The following is a 19,340-nucleotide window of genomic DNA, read 5'->3' on the forward strand; positions in this document are numbered from 1 at the left end:
AGAAGCAGAAGTTAGGATAAGAGATCAACGTCAAAACGTAGGAACTCGAAGACACAGGAAGTTTAAGATATAAATACAAATGTAACTGGATAAAGGGAACTCACATGATAGTAGGATTTTTAACCTTCACAAAACATTCCCCAAACAGTGGAATGACTTAATGCTTGCTGCTGTGGCACTTCCTGCCTATTTTTCTGGAACAATGTGTGGATCAGAGGCATGAGAGATCTAATCCTGCCTGGAAGAAGTCATGGAAGTGATCTGCTTTTATTACCCACTTCATGACAACTGAAGACCACTTGCAGCTGGGGTGGTGCACACAAGACTCCAAGGAAACCGAAATGTAGTAACAGGGAATGGTGAGGACTGGGAAAATAGTGCATGCCTGGGCAAATGAACAACCGCATTACGCACCCAACAAAACACAGATTCCACCCAAGACCATAATCTATTGACCCATAAGCCCCTAATCTAAGGTCACAGTTGATTTCTTTGTTCAATTAGGAAAGAGAATGGGTTATTTGGGATGAAGGTCAGCATAATCCCAAGCCTTCCTATGAAGTTACTTATAATCAGATGTATGCTGAACATTAACAATGGTTAGTACTACTTGCTTATGAAATTACATTTTACCATGAGAGTTTTTTGGGGTTTTTTTGGTAGCCTAAATAAAGCACTTTTTTTTTTTTTGGTGGTGGTGGATAAGAATATGTTTCTGAATATTTACTGGAGTAGAAAGGGTAATAATTGTATTATTAGTAATTGGCCTAAATTGGATGTTAACTAGTTTTACTTTACTTGATATAAACCTAGTAACTGTTTCATATGTGCCTTTACTTACTGCCAAAGGCCAAGTTATCTTTCAATGCTATGAATTCATAATCAGGAAAAAATTGTTTCCATACTTTAAAGAGATAAAGCCTAAACAGAATGATAAATTTTGATAAGAATTTGCCATTTAAATTTCTTCTGAAGTAAAACCAACATTTGCCAACAAAGAAAAGTCTAGCTAAGGTGCGCCTGGGTGGCTCAGTCGGTTAAGCATCTAAACTGTTGATTTCAGCTAAGGTCATGATCTCACGGTTCCTGAGACTGAGCCCTGTGTTGGGCTCTGCGCTGACAGCTCAGAGTCTGGAGTCTGCTTGGGATCCTCTGTCTCTCTCTCTCTCCCTCTGCTCCTGCTCTGCTTGTTCTCTCTCTCTTTCAAAAATAAACTTAAAAACAAAAGAAGTCTAGTTAAATGAAACTCCCATCTACATTATTGAAATTTATTTTTAATCAAGACCAGAGAATTCTTCTTACCCAGCCCACGAGGATGGGACCAACATGTTCAGTGGAGCCATCAGGCTTCCGAGCGTCTCGAAGCTGACTAAGGAGCTCTGGTCAAGAAACAAAAAAACAAAAAAACAGCATGCTTATTTTGTTAGGCATTCAAATATGAACAGGACTGGAAGTAGATTCTGGGTTAATCAAGTTATTACATAATCATGACTTGTAAGATGACTCAATTAAAGCCACAAGTCATGACTCATTGTGTGAACAAAATTATACCTTCATGTAGAGGAATGAGAGAGTCCAGTGTTCCGAAAATTTGATTCAACTCTTGCTCTGTCATTATGGAGAGTTTCAGCATGGGGTCGTGATAGGCCTACATAAGAAAGGCAAGAGATGGAAGCAAACGTTTAAAATCAGAGGAAGTGGGGGGCGCCTGGGTGGCGCAGTCGGTTGGGCGTCCGACTTCAGCCAGGTCACGATCTCGCGGTCCGTGAGTTCGAGCCCCGCGTCAGGCTCTGGGCTGATGGCTCGGAGCCTGGAGCCTGTTTCCGATTCTGTGTCTCCCTCTCTCTCTGCCCCTCCCCCGTTCATGCTCTGTCTCTCTCTGTCCCAAAAATAAAAATAAATAAACGTTGAAAAAAAAAATTTAAAATCAGAGGAAGTGGGGTGCCTGTGGCTCAGTTGATTAAGCATCGAACTCTTGATTTTGGCTCAAGTCATGTTCTCACGATTCGTGGGTTTGAGACCCACCTCAGGCTTTGCGCTGATGGTGCGGAGCCTGCTTGGGAATCTCTCTCCCTCTCTCTCTCTCTCTCTGCCCCTGCCCCACTTGTGCGCACGTGTGTGTGTGTGTGTGTGTGTGTGTGTGTGTGTGCGCGCGCGCGCGCACGCGCTCTCTCTCTCTCTCTCCCAAAAAAATAAACATTAAAAACATTTTTTTTTAATCAGAGGAAGCAAGTGGTTAATGTAAAATGGCGTCTGTGTCTGTGAGGCCCTACATAATAACAAAATACCTGGCTCTCCCCAAACAACATCTCCCATAATGCTATGGAAGCAGCAGATGGGTGTAGCTAGAACAGATAAGAATCTAGTATTGCCTTGAGCCTTTTGCGGTTGTTGATAAACCAAAGCATATTTTTAAAAAGCTTTTTTATTCTAATATAGCCTACATCTAGGCAAGGGCACAAATCCTAAGTATAGAGAAGACTTGATTCATATGATGTTTTAAAAATTTACTTTATTGAAGATCCTGCAGCTTAAAAATATCTGTTTATACAAAATTAGTTACTAGCAGGTTCTTTTTCAATTAGTCCATATCTAAACTAAGTAAAGGAAGAAAGAAAAAGTGGTGGCATCCTTTATGATTGCTTTGAAGCCAAGACAGCAAAATCTCTGTTAATCCTATCACCTCTTATTAATGATAATTAAACAAGAACACACAGTTATAGGCCACTGTAATAGAGCACAAAGACTCAGATGGCACCATCCCTGCCTCCAAGGATATTTATAAAGCTCATTGGGAGATAAGAAAAACACATGGATAATTAGATATATGTTTAAAAAATAGCTCAAGATTAAAAACAGAAGAGATATCACATAGTAGCAAAAATCAATCAAATCATAACTGCCTCGAGGGTGAGAGACTTAAAGCTGGAGTATTCAGAGCAGATTTAAGATGAGCTGTCTGAATGGAGAAGGAGGCAGTAAATACTGGTGAAGAATGAGCTGAGATTTGAGCTAGTTCCTGGAGGACGGCTGGATGCGGATGGTTGAAAGGAGAGGAAGGCTCTCCAGGAAGGTAGAACCGCCACAAGCAAAAGGAAGGCAGTGAAACACCCTTAAGGTGCTTAGCCTTGGTCTTGACACAGGAAGGGGGAGCAAGATGTCTCTCAGAGTTAAACGCCTTCTCTGTCATCTCTGTCTTCCTCCTCCTCCAGCCCCACCTAAAACTCAGTTTCTTGGCTGTGTCCAAGCAAAGCGTGGATGGCCATCTCCCAGGAAAGCTACAGAGGACACTTTATATCAGCAGGAATCTGGACTAAGGACACGTAAGAGAAGGGAGGCATCTTTCCAACCCTTAATTCTTTAAAGAGGCTGGGAATATTAGATGAAGGAATCTGGATTTCAGCCTTCATGGGGGTCACTGAAATGGAAAGGTTTTGGGAAAGCTTTGTTGTCAAGACTATACAGGTTACAAGGCACAGGTTTCCTCTCCCCTCCAGCACACAATGTAATTAAAACACACGTTTCTATATAAAAGACCCTAGCTTATATGATAGCATGCAGTTGTCTTACTTTACCACTTTCTCTACTTAAGAGATTCAAACGACCTTATTTCTAAGACACAGTTCCAGTTTCAGACGTCCACACCCTCTCTTCCATGGGTAAGGAGGCCCCACATGAGAGACAATGAAATATATGTAGAGCCAGGCCTCTGTGAACACTTTCTGATTAAACTCAAGTATTACTTGAGGTGCCTTAGAGACATGCACAGGAGAACCCTGACAGACACCAGGTCCAGAGAACCTTCTTGTTTTGAGCCATTTCCCCCCTACTTGGTTGGTGCAGTTTCTTCTCAATTGTTGATGGCCTGTGTTAGTCACAAAAAAGAGTTCTCATACGGCACAATCTTAGAAATGTGAAATTAACTAGAAGAAGAAAAAAAGGAGGTGGCCCAAATGACCACTGGATTCATATTTACCTTTTTTGCCAATTTCAAGTCCTCTATCAAGTCTTCTTCTCCTTGGGAAAGCTCAAAGATTGCCTATAAGCAAAGAAAAAACACATCCACTGAACATTCCACTTATGAGACCAAATTCAAACAGCACTGGTTCTGTTGCCCAAAGCCCCAAATCTACCAACTTCTTAAGTATTTTTAAAGGATTCTTTAAAAAGTTAAATTAACCTGTAGCAAATGCATCTAGTAGCTAAAACCTATAAAGGACAATTTTTGCAATACTTCTGCATAATGTGCTTACCTGTTTGTGGGAGAAAGAGGTTTCACGTATGTTTCTAACCCAGGAAGTCATCTTTCATGTTACAGAACTTGGGTGCCGCAGAGCAAGAGGGAATTTTTTTAGGTAAAATAATGACAGTTGGGTTCTGCATCTCTCGTGTGCGCAGCAGCCATCATAAATGATTTTGGGGTCTGTTCTCAGTGATGGACATGGAAGTATTATGAACTGGGCCATCACAATTTGTCTTTGCTCTACTCAACAGAAGGTGAATCTCAGGAGAAAGCTTTATTCTTATCAGCCACTTGTCTTGAGGCTGGAATTGTAGGAAGAATCCAATATTTTATCACTCTAAATGTCTGGTGGAGTTAATTCATTCTAAATTACTTCTCAGCCCTACACAGTACAATAAATAAAATTCTAGGAGCCAGTTGTGTGTAAGAGTGTGTAAATGGACCGTTTCTAATTTGGCTCTGCTAAGCCATCATAATTTAAGAACTATAATGCGTAGAATACTCTTTCACTCATCTGGGAGTCTAAACTGTTGGCAAACATTAATTGTTGAAGGGTGATACGTATAGTCCTTTAATAGGAGTGACGGTTTGGGGACTACTACATTTCTTTCAGACTAAAGGGAAGAAGTGAGCAGGCTTGGAGAGTGCCCTCCATCTCTGGGGCTGGTGGACTATAAGACAACGAGTTTGTTCTCAGGTAAAGCAGGTGGAGGCAGAATACTGTACTAGAGGCCAGTGCATGGTGGCCCCTCCTGAGGCCCAGTAAAGCCTCCATGTCATGCCCTCCTGGCACTCTATCTTGTTAACCTTTTACTTTGAAATAATTATGGACTCACAGGAGAAATTGTAAAAATAGTGTAGAGAGGTCCTGTGCACTTATTACTCTGCTTCCCCCAATGGTGGCATCTTCCGTAATTACAGAGCATTACCAAGACCAGGAAATGGATTGGCACAATGCAGTTAACTAGACTTTATCTGGACCTTCCTCAGATTTCCTTATACATCTGTTTTACTAGAGCTCACTTCCACAGGCCTGACTGTCTGACTTCCAAATGTGGCCTCCAAGAGAGGAAAACCCCAGAACCCCATACTGAGAAACACCACATTCAGATGTTTGCTGTGGGGCAGCACACTGTCACCAGGAAGACCATGGGCTTTGGAGTAGGACAGGACCTGGGTTCAAATCACAGCTCTGTAACGCTGCAGATGGGTGAATTTATATTCACTGTGCCTTAATAATCTGATCTGCAGAATCAGTCCCTCCTTCCTTCCTTCCCTCTATCAGATTGTACAAATTACATATTTATACTATTGACACTTGGGAAAACACAAAAAAGTTATGCAACTTTTGTGTTACAAAACACAAAAGCAGAAAATTTTAATGTACCTGTAATACCATCTTTAACCATCATTAAGATTTTGCCATGTTTCTTCACAGGTTTTTTTCAGTGCATGTATTATTTTTAAATGCCTTTTTTTAAGTGTGCTTTCACCCAGCATCTCACTTTATTTATTTTAATGTCTATTTGTTTTTTGAGAGAGAGACCAAGCGTGAACAGGGGAAGGGCAGAGAGAGAGGGAGACACAGAATCCGAAGCAGGCTCCAGGCTCCGAGCTGTCAGCACAGAGCCTGATGTGGGGCTCAAACCCACAAACCACGAGATCATGACCTGAGCTGAAGTCGGATGCTTAACTGACTGAGCCACCCAGGCACCCCTTAAATGCTTTATTATTTCTTTTGACTAGATAATACATTAACATAATTCAAATTTGGGGCGCCTGGGTGGCTCAGTCGGTTAAGTGTCCAACTTCAGCTCAGGTCATGATCTCATGGTTGGTGAGTTCGAGCCCCGCGTTGGGCTCTGTGCTGACAGCTCAGAGCCTGGGACCTACTTCGGATTCTGTCTCCCTCTCTCTCTGCCCCTCCCCTGCTTGTACTCTGTCTCTCTCAAAAGTAAATAAACATTAAAAAAAAACACAACATAGTTCAAATTTTATAGTGTACATATGGGTAGGTGGTGAAAAACTTTCCTTCTAACCTCCTTCCAGCCACCCAGCTCCCTCCCAGGAAACAACAATGTTATTAGTTCCTTGTGTGTCCTTCCAGGAATATTTTATGATTCTACAAGCAAATATATGCACGTACACACATACATTTATTTTTCCTTTCTTTTACATAAATGGTAAAAGAACATAACACACCCTACTTTGTGCCTTGCCTTATCCACTTAGCCATCCGTACATGCGCATCAGCACTTCTTGTGTTTCTGCAGCTACGTAGTCTTCCATGTACAGAGACATATTATTTAGTTTGTCCCTGGCAATAGATGTTCAGGCTCCTTCTAGCACTATTATAAACATTACTGTGATGAATATGCTTACATCTATATCTTTTCATCTGTGTATGAGTGTGTCTGGCAGATAGATTCCTAGAAAAGAATGGCTGAGTCCAAAACCTAGAAAGTTTTCAAGTATTCCTTTTGTCAATGTCAGGTTTTCCACAGAAATAGATGTTCCAAGGGTTTCACTAGATGATGCACATTTAAAGTGTTTTGGCACAGCCTGGCACCTGACAAGCTTTCTATAAAGGGCAATATTACCACAGTCATTTAGGGCCATTGGTACCAAATATTCACATGTAATGAAATTAACTGCCTTCCATAGAAAAGTTTTCCACAAAACAGAATCAAAGTTTTATCAATCAAATATCTTAAAATATTCTAGAAGTTGCTATCAAAATATACCTAAAGTGATTAACTTTGTGAGCTCCAGGATCCTAAATAGACACTTCCTAATTCATTTTCTTTGTAAATTCAGGTTTTCACATCAGTTTCTTTTTAAAGCAGGAACCACCCACCCAGCTGGGTGCTGGTTTCTTAGTTCCTTACAAGGTTTGACACCCCCATTTGTCCTCCTACAAACGCAAGGAAGAATTGATTTGGAGCCTGTGGTGTAGATAGACCCAGTTTGGCTCTCGCCTATAGTGCATTTTGTTCCAGACACAGGGCCAGCTCCTGGGTCCCAAGCCTACCTCCTGACGTTTGATTTCCTTGGACGGAAGCATCTGATTGACGCACACATCGAAGGTCTCACTCCACAGCTTGCTATCTCTCCGCTTCGTGCTTGAGGGGGCGGCATTTCTGGACCAGGGTCGGGGGGTGAGGATGTCAGGACGGCTCTCACTGCGGAAGCTAATGGAACGCTAAACAATGAGAAAAACAAACTGTCATGGGGGCAGTGGCAGGACTAGGGTGGATCGTTTGAGCAGCTTCCTGTCACTGACAGAACATAAATCAGATGTTTGCAAGAAAGAAAGGACAATGCCACAAGGCCTTTTGGGAAGTGGGGCATTTTCTTGAGCCTACGTGCTAAGGGAAATTGGGCAAAGGGGCTGCCTTCACACATGTGCTGGGAGTATCCGTTCTGTGAGACCTGGCCACAGCAAAGAGACATGCACGGAGGCAGCTCTCAGGGGAGCCACGGGCTCCTCTTTTTTTCCAGGAGACAGCCCCCTCTTCAGAAGAACAAGGGTTAACAGTAGTGGATGTCCTTTACATCTGGCCGTTATTCCTATTCTTCTCTTCCATCTAGGAACGGAAGCCTGCTATCCTTGGGTATTGGGTCTGGTGCACAGTTAGGGTGGGATCCCCCAGACCTGACCAGTCAGAGTACTCCTCCACCCCGGTTCAGGGAGCAGCACCTGATTCCCTGAAATCTGCTAAGTGGTACATGGGAGAAAGAGTGGAAAGGCCTTTATTCCTTTGGTATTGTGAACTTAAGAGATAACATAAGCAGGAATTTCTTGCCACAACTCTCTCTATTCACGTGGTTAAGTCTGTTTGCTGTTGTGGAGAATAAAGGGACACACAGAATGAAGGAAAGAGAGAGAGAGAGAGAGAGACAGACAGACTGATGGAGGGAGGGCACAAGCTTTACCCACACTGTTTAAACCTCTGGATCCCACTGTGCATGAAGCCATTAAGGGTCACTTTTTATTTATTTATTTTATTATTATTTTTTTTAAGGGTCACTTTTAGATTAAGGGGCTAATACATTCCCCCTTCTGTTTACATTAATCTCAGTTGGGATTCTGTCAACTTGAAAAGTACCAACAAATATACATGCTAAATACTATCTTGGCAGCAAATGATGCCTGCCCTGACATACTTTATTTTCCAAAGAGGTTCTAGTAGACTTCAGGGTGTTCTAACTACCCAAAGTTCACCCTTGTGGCTGAAACATGCTGTCAGAGTGCCTTCTCATGACAAATACAAATGATTAAGAAGAAAGCTAAGTGCACCATCTTCAGCCTTCATCCTAGAAGATTTCAACACACTTAAACTTTGCCAAAGCAATGAGGTGTTTCTGCACTCAAAACCACGTCCTCAATTAGCAAGACAAGGCTGTGGCCACATGTCTATGGCCTTCAGTGAGAAGTTCCTCAGTTTGGCATAGAAAGCCTCTTGTAATCTAACCACATTCTATATATCTAGATTCACCTCCTGCCACTCACCCGTGAGTCCTCTATTCTCCAGCCCTACTGGGCAATCTGCCATTTCCTAAATGAATCATGTTTTGCCATCCCTCTGTGCATCCTTCAAACAGTCTTCTTTTCTGAGAATGTTTTTCTTCCATTTACTAGCTGGCTAACTCCTAAGTGTCCTCAGGATATAACTCAAACTCTTCCCTTAAGAAAGCCTTTACCAATGTTGTCCCACTCTTTCCCAGGGCAATCTGGGCATATCTCTGACACAGCAATGATCACATTTTGTTATACTTCCCGGTCACCTGCTCTGACCTAAAAACTTCCTGAGGGCAAGAACTGATTTTGATTGTGGCATATATGCTGTCATCACTAAGATATTCTAGCTTCCAAATATTTTGAGATTCAACAATAAACTTTAAGAAAGTAAATTTTATGAGAGCTATTCAACATAAGGGTATTGTTAAATAAGTTATAATTCATCTGCTTGACAGTATTTTATCTAGCCAATTAGACAGTTCTGAGATAATTTTAACAGCTAAAAATTCCTTCTATGTAAGTTAAAATCAGAACTAAAACCTGTACATGAATACTGTTTGTAATTATGAAAAAAAGCACAAGAGCTAAGATATAAAAGGAACACCACAAAATTCTTTTTTTTTTTTTGCCTGATGACATTATAGGTGATTTTTATTCTAGTTTATAATTTTTTTTTGTAATTCAAGAAAAAAATGAATAAATGAAAAATGTAAAAAGAAACTTCTAAGGGGCTTCAAGGTATTACCACAACCTTTTAGAAGCAGGAAGCTAGCTGTTTGCAAGTAGCAACATGAGTTCCTCAGGCTGGCACAGGCATCCATCAGCCCCTGGGCTCATTAGTGAGCTCGTGATCACTGGACCAGGCCTATGCTGGTCAAGAAAGGACTTGCACCAAATACGCAGTTCACTAAAGGCATCTTGCAAATCCTTGTGATCTCTTGAAAACAGGCCCTTATAAACAGTGACCAGACTAATGCTTGCAGATCCTCACTACTCAGAATCAATTAGCCACAGGCAGGGAAAGGTCAAAACAAGCAAAGTGAGTCATCAGGTTACTCACTGATCTCAGTTTTCACTTCTGATTATAGCTGGGGTAGGAATTAAAGAGCAGAAAGAGAGGAAAACACAAAAATAAGATTCAAAATGAAAGACATTTTCCACTTTCACTTGAATCAACCGCCCACCTTGTAACAGTTTCAACCCCTGACCCAACTTCAAATTCCCCCTCCCCACTGCCAGTTTGCAAGGAACTTACACTAACTTTAAATTTTCATACATTACAGAAGTATATAAATTAAGTACAAATCCCCTCATTTTCCCAAGTCTACTTTCCGGAAGTAACTGCTACTAAGTTTGTTCTAGATCTTTCCAAACCTCTTAAATGTATTTGCCAACAATCACAAAAAACCAGAATGTTTTCTCTTTTTACTCAACAATATGTCTCTCCATGTTAGTATATAAGACTCATTATTCTAAAAAAAAAATAATTTAGGGGGGTGAAAATCACATAACACAAATTAGCCATTTTTGTGAACAATTCAGCGGTCTTTAGTACATTCACAATGCTGTACAAACACCACCTCCATGTAGTTCCAAAACATTTCCATCATTCCAAAATCACTCTTTTTAATGGGTGCAGAGTTAGTATCCCATGGTCCAGATGGACCACATGGATTTAATCAACTGCCAACTGATGGACATTAAAATCATTTCCAGTGTTACAAAAGCACTATTACAAAAAGTGCTTCAGTGAACATCAGTGCTGCTATTTTTGTAAAGCAAATTCCTGAAGTAGAATTCCTTGGTTTAAGAAATATCAACATTTTAACATTTGATATGCACTGTCAAATTGACCTCTAAACAGGCTGTTTCAATTTTATTGTCCCCAGAAAGGTATATGAATTACCTTTTTCCATACTCTTATCGACAGGATATTATTATCAATCTAATAGAGAAAACAACCACAGTTGATGCTTACACAACATGGGTTTGAACTTTGAGGGTACACTTACACGATTTGTTTTTGATAAATACAGTCCAGTACTGTAAATGTACTTTTTTCTCTCTTATTATTTTAATAACATTTTCTTTCCTAGCTTACTTTATTGTAATAATACAGTATAGAATACATATAACATACAAAATATGTGCTAATTGGCTTTTAGGTCATTGGTAAGGCTTCCAGTCAACAGCGGGCTATAAAGTAGTTAAGTTTTAGGGGATCAAAAGTTATATATGGATTTTCAACTCTCTGTGGAATGTGGGAGATATTGGTGTCCCTAACCCCTGCATTGTTCAAGGGTCAACTGTATACCTTAACTTCAGTTTCATGTTTTGAATGTAAGACTGAGCACATTTTCACGTATTTCTTGAAAAATTTCCCAGAGAGTTGGAGATTTTCTTCCTTTGCAGTCTGGGGGGAAAAGAGAGAGGTGAGCTGTATTACTTGAGCTCTATTGTTAAGAATTCTTTGTTTTGTGTTTCCTCAGTGATTGCTGGGCTTAGGAACAAAGTGGGAAGAGACTGGGCAAAATTCACATATATCACTCTTTCTGTGCCTGCCCATGTTTAACAATTCTGATGAATTATCTCCCATCCTCACAACCACCCACAAGGTGGAGGTTTATTCCCATTTTACTGATGAGGAAACTGAGGCTCAAAGGGGCTAAGGTACTTGTTCAGGCAGGATTCAAAACCAGATCTACCTCAGTCCACAACCTGAGCTCTTTCTACCTTGAGGGCTGTGTACCTGCTACTTACATGCAAATCATGCATTGTGGGGAGGTTTCAATGATATGGGCCCTGGCCTTCTAAGATTTTAAATCTAGTTAAGGAGAGGGAATGCATTTACTCACTTTTAGGAATAATTACTGAGTGACTCTTTGACCAATCAAACTTCAGATACACACCTTTAGTCAGGCTGGATTAAAAGAAACATTTTGATATTTTTAACTCCATTTAGGGGGAGGATGTTGAAAAGAAGAATCCGAAAGAAGCAATAAAGAGTGCTGGTCAGGTGTGTGGTCAGCAGCTGGCCAGCCCACAGCCAACTAGGCTGTGGTCAAGACCACGCACCATGACCTACACCTCTATGAGTCCTCAGTACAACTGGGCACAATTAGAGGAGAGGATTGGAGCTGGGGGAGGAACATGTGACTACACAGGAGAAAAGTCCCAAAGAAGAGGATGCCTCTTGAAAGAGGAAAACAGCCATATCCCTTCCAGTGCCTTTCCCCCTCCTCCTGCTTTACTTTTCTCTATTTTCACCATGTGCTGTTTCTTCCCATTTTAGGTAATCTCCTTGAAGGCAAGGATATCTATCTATTCTGTTCATTGATGGACTTTTCAGCAACTGGCACATACATGGTAGGATCTCAACAATTTTGCTTACTGAACAAATGGCATGTTTGTATGTGCTGGGCACAGTGAGGGCAACTTTAAGAGCCTTGTATAGCCAACAAGTAAGGATTGCTACTCCTGTTTTACAGATGAAGAAACCAGAGGCTCAGAAAGGGTAACACTTCTCTGAAGGTCATGCAGCTAATGAATGATGCTCTAGAATTTATACTCAGGTCAGTGGTGAACTCAGAATGACTATACAGGTCTGGTCTATTTGAGTCCCCTTGTCCCCGCCCATGCCCTGCCACCAGTTTTAACCAATATCCTATCCTCTTCCCCTAAGGTAAGTTTCAGAGTGTGGTGGGGTGCATGTGCCCAAATAAATGATTTTCAGGCTACTGACAGGGATTGTAAACCTCACCACCAGTTAAATTTTGGACCAGAAAATTCTTTGTTGTGAGGGGTTGTCCTGTATCTTGCAGGATGTTTAGCAATATCCTATCTGTAACCCTTAGATGCCAGAAGTGCACTCATCCCAATTGTGACAATCAAAACACCTTCACTGCTGAATGTCCCTGGGAGTGAAAAACACCAGTCCATGGTGACTAGGAGAGACCCAGCATTGGGATGGATAGCATAAAAACAGAAACACATACATAGATCCCTCTGGGAGTGGGGAATGAAAAAAAATGTTCCAGGACAAGTAACAATTTCCATGAGGGAATCCAGCTTAGCAAACCAGTCAAAAACCTAAAGCTCATAATTACTGGCAGCTAAAATAACAATAGCTATTAGAAGCACAGATAATGCAGATTTAGGAAATGGGTGCTTATGTTTATGCCTGAGCTGGGTATGTGGAAAAGATGCTACGGGTGCAATGGGGACTGTCTGTCAGGTGGGAAAAGAGGGACCCTTTACATGTGTCAGAGGAAATGTAAACTCAGCAGGTGAGGCATGATGGAACAGATTTGATTTGTTACTGTCACCTGTTCAGCAGGGTGCTCCCTCGCCCTTTTCCAAAAACAGAAGGTCTCTATAGCTAAAGATAACATGCTCCAATAAAGAGAGTTCAAGCTAGGGAAATTCTCTGTACTTAGCATTGATATTTTATAGCAGATGGTTTTTATTACTAAACATTGGAGGTTAGGGTGGGACTGTCAGAGGAAAACAGGTTTGTATGTTGCTACTACAATGTACAGTAGTTATGGATGGGATCTGAAAATGTTCTTGAAGAGCATCCTGGAGGAGTCTCTCATTTAAGGCTTTATTAGAACAATTAACTTAAATTGAGAAATAAAACTTCTGAGTTCTGGGGCTTCCATTACTTTTGAGCCTCACGCTAGTCTTGGGAGAGGCAACTGGACAGATTCTTGCATTTTTGCCCTTTTTAATAGATGAGAAATCTGAGTACCAGGGGATTTAGTGACTGGGCCCAAGGTAAGTGTTGGAATAGGAACAGAGTCTAGTCTTTTGACTATAAAACATGGCTTTATGTTAAGAACACAGGCTTTGGAGTAAAATAGACATGGCTTCAAGTCAACTTAAGAGCTGAGGGACCTTGAGAAAGTTAATCTCTCTGGATCACAGTTTCCTTATCTGTAAAAGGGCATAGTAATGAGTACCTCACAAAGTTGCAGTGAGGATTAGGTAAGATGAAATATGTCAAGGGCTTAGCCAAGCACCTGGTAGGTGGGCAGTAGGCAATGAATGTTATCTATCACTGTTATTATACCATTGGCTGCACTGCCACCATTAGTACTGGTTTTTGTGTTTTCACTCATTAGCAAACATCAGACACATCTTTGAATTACTTGGACCAAATGCCTCCTTGGGGGACCTCCATTAGGATGACTGATAGGAGGAGAAAAGCAGCACAGTGTTGCCTATAAAAGCAAAAGATATGGAATCAGCCTAAAGTGACCAATGGGGAATAATTAAATAAATTACAATGCAACCACAAAATGGAATATTACATATTTGTTAAAAACATTCTTTTAAGAAAAGCTTAGTGATAATGGGAAAGTCTCACTTGTAGAGTTAAGTAAGAAAAGGAAGATCTCTATTTAAAAAAACAACATGTTAATAGATGTTGCCCCTAAATGGTGGGCTATGGATCGTTTCCATTTTCATCTCCATACTTCTCTACATTTATTTTTGAGGTTTTCAATAAGAGATATGAACTAAGAAAAAACAAAATCAGTAAACAAATGTGCAAGACCATGAACAGGGAGTTTGAAGTGGTGCTATAAACATAAAATCATATTTGGATTTGGTTCAGATTAATGCACGTTAAAAACATGATAAGAAGGCACCCAATCAACTCACAATAAAAAAAATATATTGAACCCCATAGACTCAGTGCAAGAAGTCACTATGTAGCTGAGAGAGATTCTAAGTAGAATTAATGAAAAGCTGGAGAAAATATTCGGTTCAGGTGTGGGGAAAATATTGTACAATTTTCTCAGTGCAAACTAAAAATTAGGAAGCCTTCCAGAGACTTGGGGCAGCAGCTCAACCTCTTCATTAGACACCATAAAACAGCTTTTGCACAATAATGTTAATGATACAATATTCCACAAGCTGAAATGGAAATGATGACTCTCCCTGCCACATAGACAAACAAACAGTAAGTAGCAACACTGTGGTGTGATGCTCCAGACCAAAACTCTGGCCATTATTTTTAGATCCTGGCAAACTACAGGCTTTATTATGACCAAGCTGACTTTTTGCCGAAGCTGACTACATGAGAGCCACAGGGAAAACCGTACAGGATCCCAGAGACAGCACTTACACGTGTTACTTAGAACACATTTCTCAACCTTCAGGTTCCTCCCCTATGAGTGGTGGTAAATCCCACCTTGCATCATTATGGAAAAGGTGAAATGAAGCCACGAATGTAAAGTACTTTGCACAGAACCTGTCTCATTGTAAATACTCAACTACTGGAAGTTGTTATTGCTAAATAAAAAATGACAAGCTTTAGATTACAATAGTCAACTAGGATAGTGGTCTAACTATCACTCCAGGAATAGTAAAGACCAACAGGAAGTAAGGAGCTCCTGTTGATGTGGAATACGGTTATTTCTTAGCATCCAGACTGCAAGGCAGTGTGATTTCTGGTTGCTTCCTCCAACACACACACACACACACACACACACACACACACACACCCCAAGCTTGTTTCCATATCTGCTAAATAACTTAGGACCAAAGACTTTTTGTCAATTAAAGAAAGTGTATGACCTCGGACCAAGAGACTAAGTTTGAGGTCTTTGGAGAGGAAAATCATGGTTTTGAATACATGGAATTAAGCACATGTATTGGGGTACTCTACTTCTTTCTCATAGCTAGATGGCACCACTCTTCTCCCACTCCTTCCTCAAACCTGAAATGCCCTCCTTCCTTTCTCCCTCTCAGCTCTGAGTCATTCCAGGCCCAACACAAATCCTTGCACCCTTTCCAGGCAGACTTCCTTTACCTGCCCCCCTCTCTTCCCAACCTGTCCATTACTAGTTCTCTCTCTAGCATATTTTATCACACAAGGTTTTAAAATCTTACCCATTTTTATCTGATTGCAAAGATAATATACAATTATTTAAAGAATTCATGCATGATAGAGATACATAACGTAACAAATAAAACTCAATAGACCCAGACTGCTTATTCATTCTCTACTGATTTCTAATTCTTATGTAATAGGAGAAAAAGGAGAACATAAGACAGAAGACAAAGGAAATGTCAACATCTCTTATACTTGCGTTCCTGAGAGATAACCACTATAAGAATTTGATGATGTTCTTAGCTTTTTTCTAACCATACATTATTGTGGGTGTGTATTATTAGTTGGGATACAATGGTTTGGAATTTCCTTTTTTATAACTTGCTGATATATCTTAGACAACTGTAACCAGTAGATTTTATCCTTCTCAAGAGCCCTGTCTCCTTTTGCATACTGATGACCTCCCCCAACAAGTCTAGAGCATAATAAACAACACAGTAGAGATAATGAATGATGGAGAACACTAATATATCCCATTTTCTGTTGCATCTGGGTGAAATAAAATACTTTTCAGATCTAAGGGCCGGGGAATGTGGTTACCAAAAACCCTTCCTAAGCCACAACAATCCTCCCTGAGGGGATAGAAGTGGGAGAGGGGCTGATATTCTATTGTGAAATAGCCCAGTTATTATATAACATTACTACATGAGCACCCACTGCCACCTCCTGGAGAGCCCCAAGGAAAAGCAATGGCCAACTATTCTAGTAATAAATGCAGTGATAATAGTAACGGCTAATTTCTGAGCACACCCTAAGTAACGTGTAGTGCTAGGCATACAAAGAAAAGTAAGAGACAAACTTGGTCTGCATGGAAAGCCATGGGACCCCTGGGAAGGGCCATCTTGTGAAGATGTCATAGAAAAATAGAAAAACTGACAAAAGAGAGGGACAAATGTGACTATGAGTCTAGAACCAGGATGCACAGAGGAGTAATTCCACCCAAGACAGGTATACATCAGGAAGAGAGGCCTGACTCCAGTGATATCAGATGCCCTGACTTCACATTTTTTTTAACCAGAATTCCACTTTAGGGAATATTATGTAAGGAAAGGAAGAAATAGAGACACATATAAGATTTGCGATCCGGATGTTTAAAGCAGTGTCATCTATGATGGTAGAAAAATGGAAACAACTTAAATGTTCAACAGAAGAGTGAATCAATACCTGGTATATCTTTTTGATGAAATACTGTATGAATTCATTAAGAATTGAGTCTGAAAAATATTTAATGACACGAAAATGTATTTTCATACTGTAAGGTTATTTTATACTGTTAAGACAAAAACATGTTAGAAAATAGTATATACAGTATGATTATTTTGTTTTTTTAAAAAAACACGTGCAGGTATATAGTAAAAGACTGTCTGAGTGTGTGCCAAAATGTTAATATAAGTTTTTTTTAGTGATGGGGAGATGGGATTATAAGTGAACTTTACTCCCTTTTCTGTGTTTCTCTGTATTTTTCAATTTAAAAAAGATGTTATATAATCAGAAAAGAAAGCACAATTAGAAGGTACTTTAAAAAAAATAGGACAAAAGCCCTCAAAAGACATTCAATACAGGTTATTTGATAATTTAAAAATATTCACATCCAAAATATCCATTAATAGGAGAATGGCTATGTAAAACAAGACACATCAAGACACTGGAATAATATATACTTGGCCCATTAAGATCACATTTTCCAAGCATAACTGTGATATATTACTTCCCTGAAGCCATAACAAAATTCTGATCCAGCTAAATGACAAAGAGGGGGATGCAAATAAAAGAGATGGAAGAAAGAGATTCTGCGGGCAAAATGCAAAAACAAAACAAAACAAAACAAAAAAAGAAAAAAAAAGACATAACTCAAGACCAGAAGTATTAGAAGAAATAAAGATAGTTATTGAACTTTAATGAAAGGTACAATTCCCCCAAGAGGCTGTAACAATGATGAAGAGGAAACCTTTCTACCCCTATCTGTATAGCTTGGAACTATGTTAGGCCAAGACCCATAGAAACCCTAGAGAAACTGACCATGCACAGTCCCCCACAGAAGAGTTCAATCCAAGAGTGAACAGATCACACAAAGATAATGCTGGGTACACTGTGACTAACACCAAATGAGGCTCAGGGTATGTAAGGTATGTGAATATACCTAGAATAACAGTGGAAGGAAATTATTAAAATATTAACAGGGGCTGTTTGGAGTGGAATCTTTTCTCTTTCCCCTTTTTTGTATTTTTCCACAATGAGCATATACTCTTATAATGGAAAAGAAATGAAGCTCATGTTCAGAGAGAACGTAGGTCTCAACCACAGCATTGTGAGCACAGCATTCCACAACACGCACTGGACCCAGCTCAAATGCGTCTAGCAGCTGTGTGGAGCCAGGGGCAGGCACGGCTCAGCCACCCGCCCCAGCCTGCCTGAGCAGCGCTCACTGTCCTCACTAAGCAGGAGGGGTGCACGCAGGCCCCTTTAGCGCTGGGCTGGCATGTTCTTCCCCAGCAGACCAGCAAGGAGATTTTTAGGCCAAGAGGGATGCAGACATCTGTGCTCTAGTCTATCAGCAGCAGTAACTTCCCAGTCAGACACAGACGGAAGGCCAGGCAGACGGCTGTCCCTCTTCAACCTCCACAAATGCTGTCTTTGTGCTGAGGCCCGAGCCCCCCGTCCATCTGGGGCACAGGGGAGGCAAGAGAGAACAAGTCCTGCAGTGTCTTGTCGAACTGTTGCTTCCAGAGCCACTCACATTTGTGGTCGGGGTTTTAACCTTTTTGGAAAAGGGTGCCAGCCCCGGGCTGTCCTGATATCCTTCTGGGCTAACCTGTGGTCTCCCGGGGAGCCAGAGGAAGGACTGCCAAGTGTTCCATTATTGATGAAAGGATTGTGTTTAGGTGTTCGGGCCTAAGTCATCTCTTCTCCTATAATAAAAGGAACCCAACCTCAGACATAACTGGACACTAAAAGGGATATATATGTCTCTATGAGGCCAGGTGCTACGGACAAGGGATACTGTGACAGAGAACCAAGCTGCTCTGTTACAGTCTCAAGTTGTTTCTGGAAGGAGAAGAGGAATACATAATACACGCCTATGAGTAAGGAATGAATGCTGAGAGGTTTGGGGCAGCCCCTATGCCACTCTCCTTGCTCTCTGTTCCTCCCCTTTTAGAATGTGCATCAAGACGCCTGCATACAAAATGGAAGAGGATGTGAAGTTGGCCTACTGAGTACTCCTTTGGGGCCTCCTCCCCCTGCCTCTTCCTCTTCCCTGCTCTTCAGGCCACATTAGCACCCTATCCCAGTTTAGCTGGAGAGGGAAGCAGTAAAGTCACGGAGCAATTACTGGGATGCAAGGACTGGAAATAATTCTGCAAAACATGTACTGTATGCACCAAGGTGACCAACAGGGAGATATGTGGGGGGCAAGACAGCATTCTCTATGCTTTGCAGATCGTCTTGTAAACATGGCTGTCTAACTCTGCTCACAGATTCAGGGGCATATTTCTATTCGCTGACCCCTCCCCGCTCCAAGGACACACTCACAACAGAAGGACAATGCTCAAGTTCTCTCTGTGTCCGTGTGCGTAATCACTGTGAATAACAGTTCTGCTTCTGCCAGGTTGTTTCTGTCCCATAAATGGAGCCTGGAGCTAGCTATTTATCATGATATTTGAAAAAAGTAAATTAAA

The 19,340-nt window shown here is 40.9% G+C and overlaps 1 protein-coding gene across 7 annotated transcripts in view; it reads right to left on the minus strand.

Annotated features, from left to right (window-relative positions):
* ARHGEF3 (Rho guanine nucleotide exchange factor 3) overlaps nt 1–19,340 on the minus strand; it is a 306,479-nt gene that overhangs the window by 20,919 nt on the left and 266,220 nt on the right. For 4 of the 7 annotated variants that reach the window (XM_049640760.1, XM_049640757.1, XM_049640761.1 and 1 more), the window contains 4 exons: nt 7,275–7,445; nt 3,977–4,039; nt 1,552–1,648; nt 1,303–1,379 (listed from right to left, as the gene is read on the minus strand). In XM_049640760.1, the coding sequence (XP_049496717.1) occupies nt 1,303–1,379; nt 1,552–1,648; nt 3,977–4,039; nt 7,275–7,445 (408 nt within the window). Of the gene's footprint in view, nt 1–1,302; nt 1,380–1,551; nt 1,649–3,976; nt 4,040–7,274; nt 7,446–11,079; nt 11,179–19,340 lie in introns of all 7 variants that reach the window. The other 3 variants (XM_049640756.1, XM_049640758.1, XM_049640759.1) reach the window with 1 other exon arrangement.

This window comes from Panthera uncia, chromosome A2 (genome assembly GCF_023721935.1).
Source record: "Panthera uncia isolate 11264 chromosome A2, Puncia_PCG_1.0, whole genome shotgun sequence".
In the NCBI taxonomy this organism is placed as follows: Eukaryota; Metazoa; Chordata; class Mammalia; order Carnivora; family Felidae; genus Panthera; species Panthera uncia.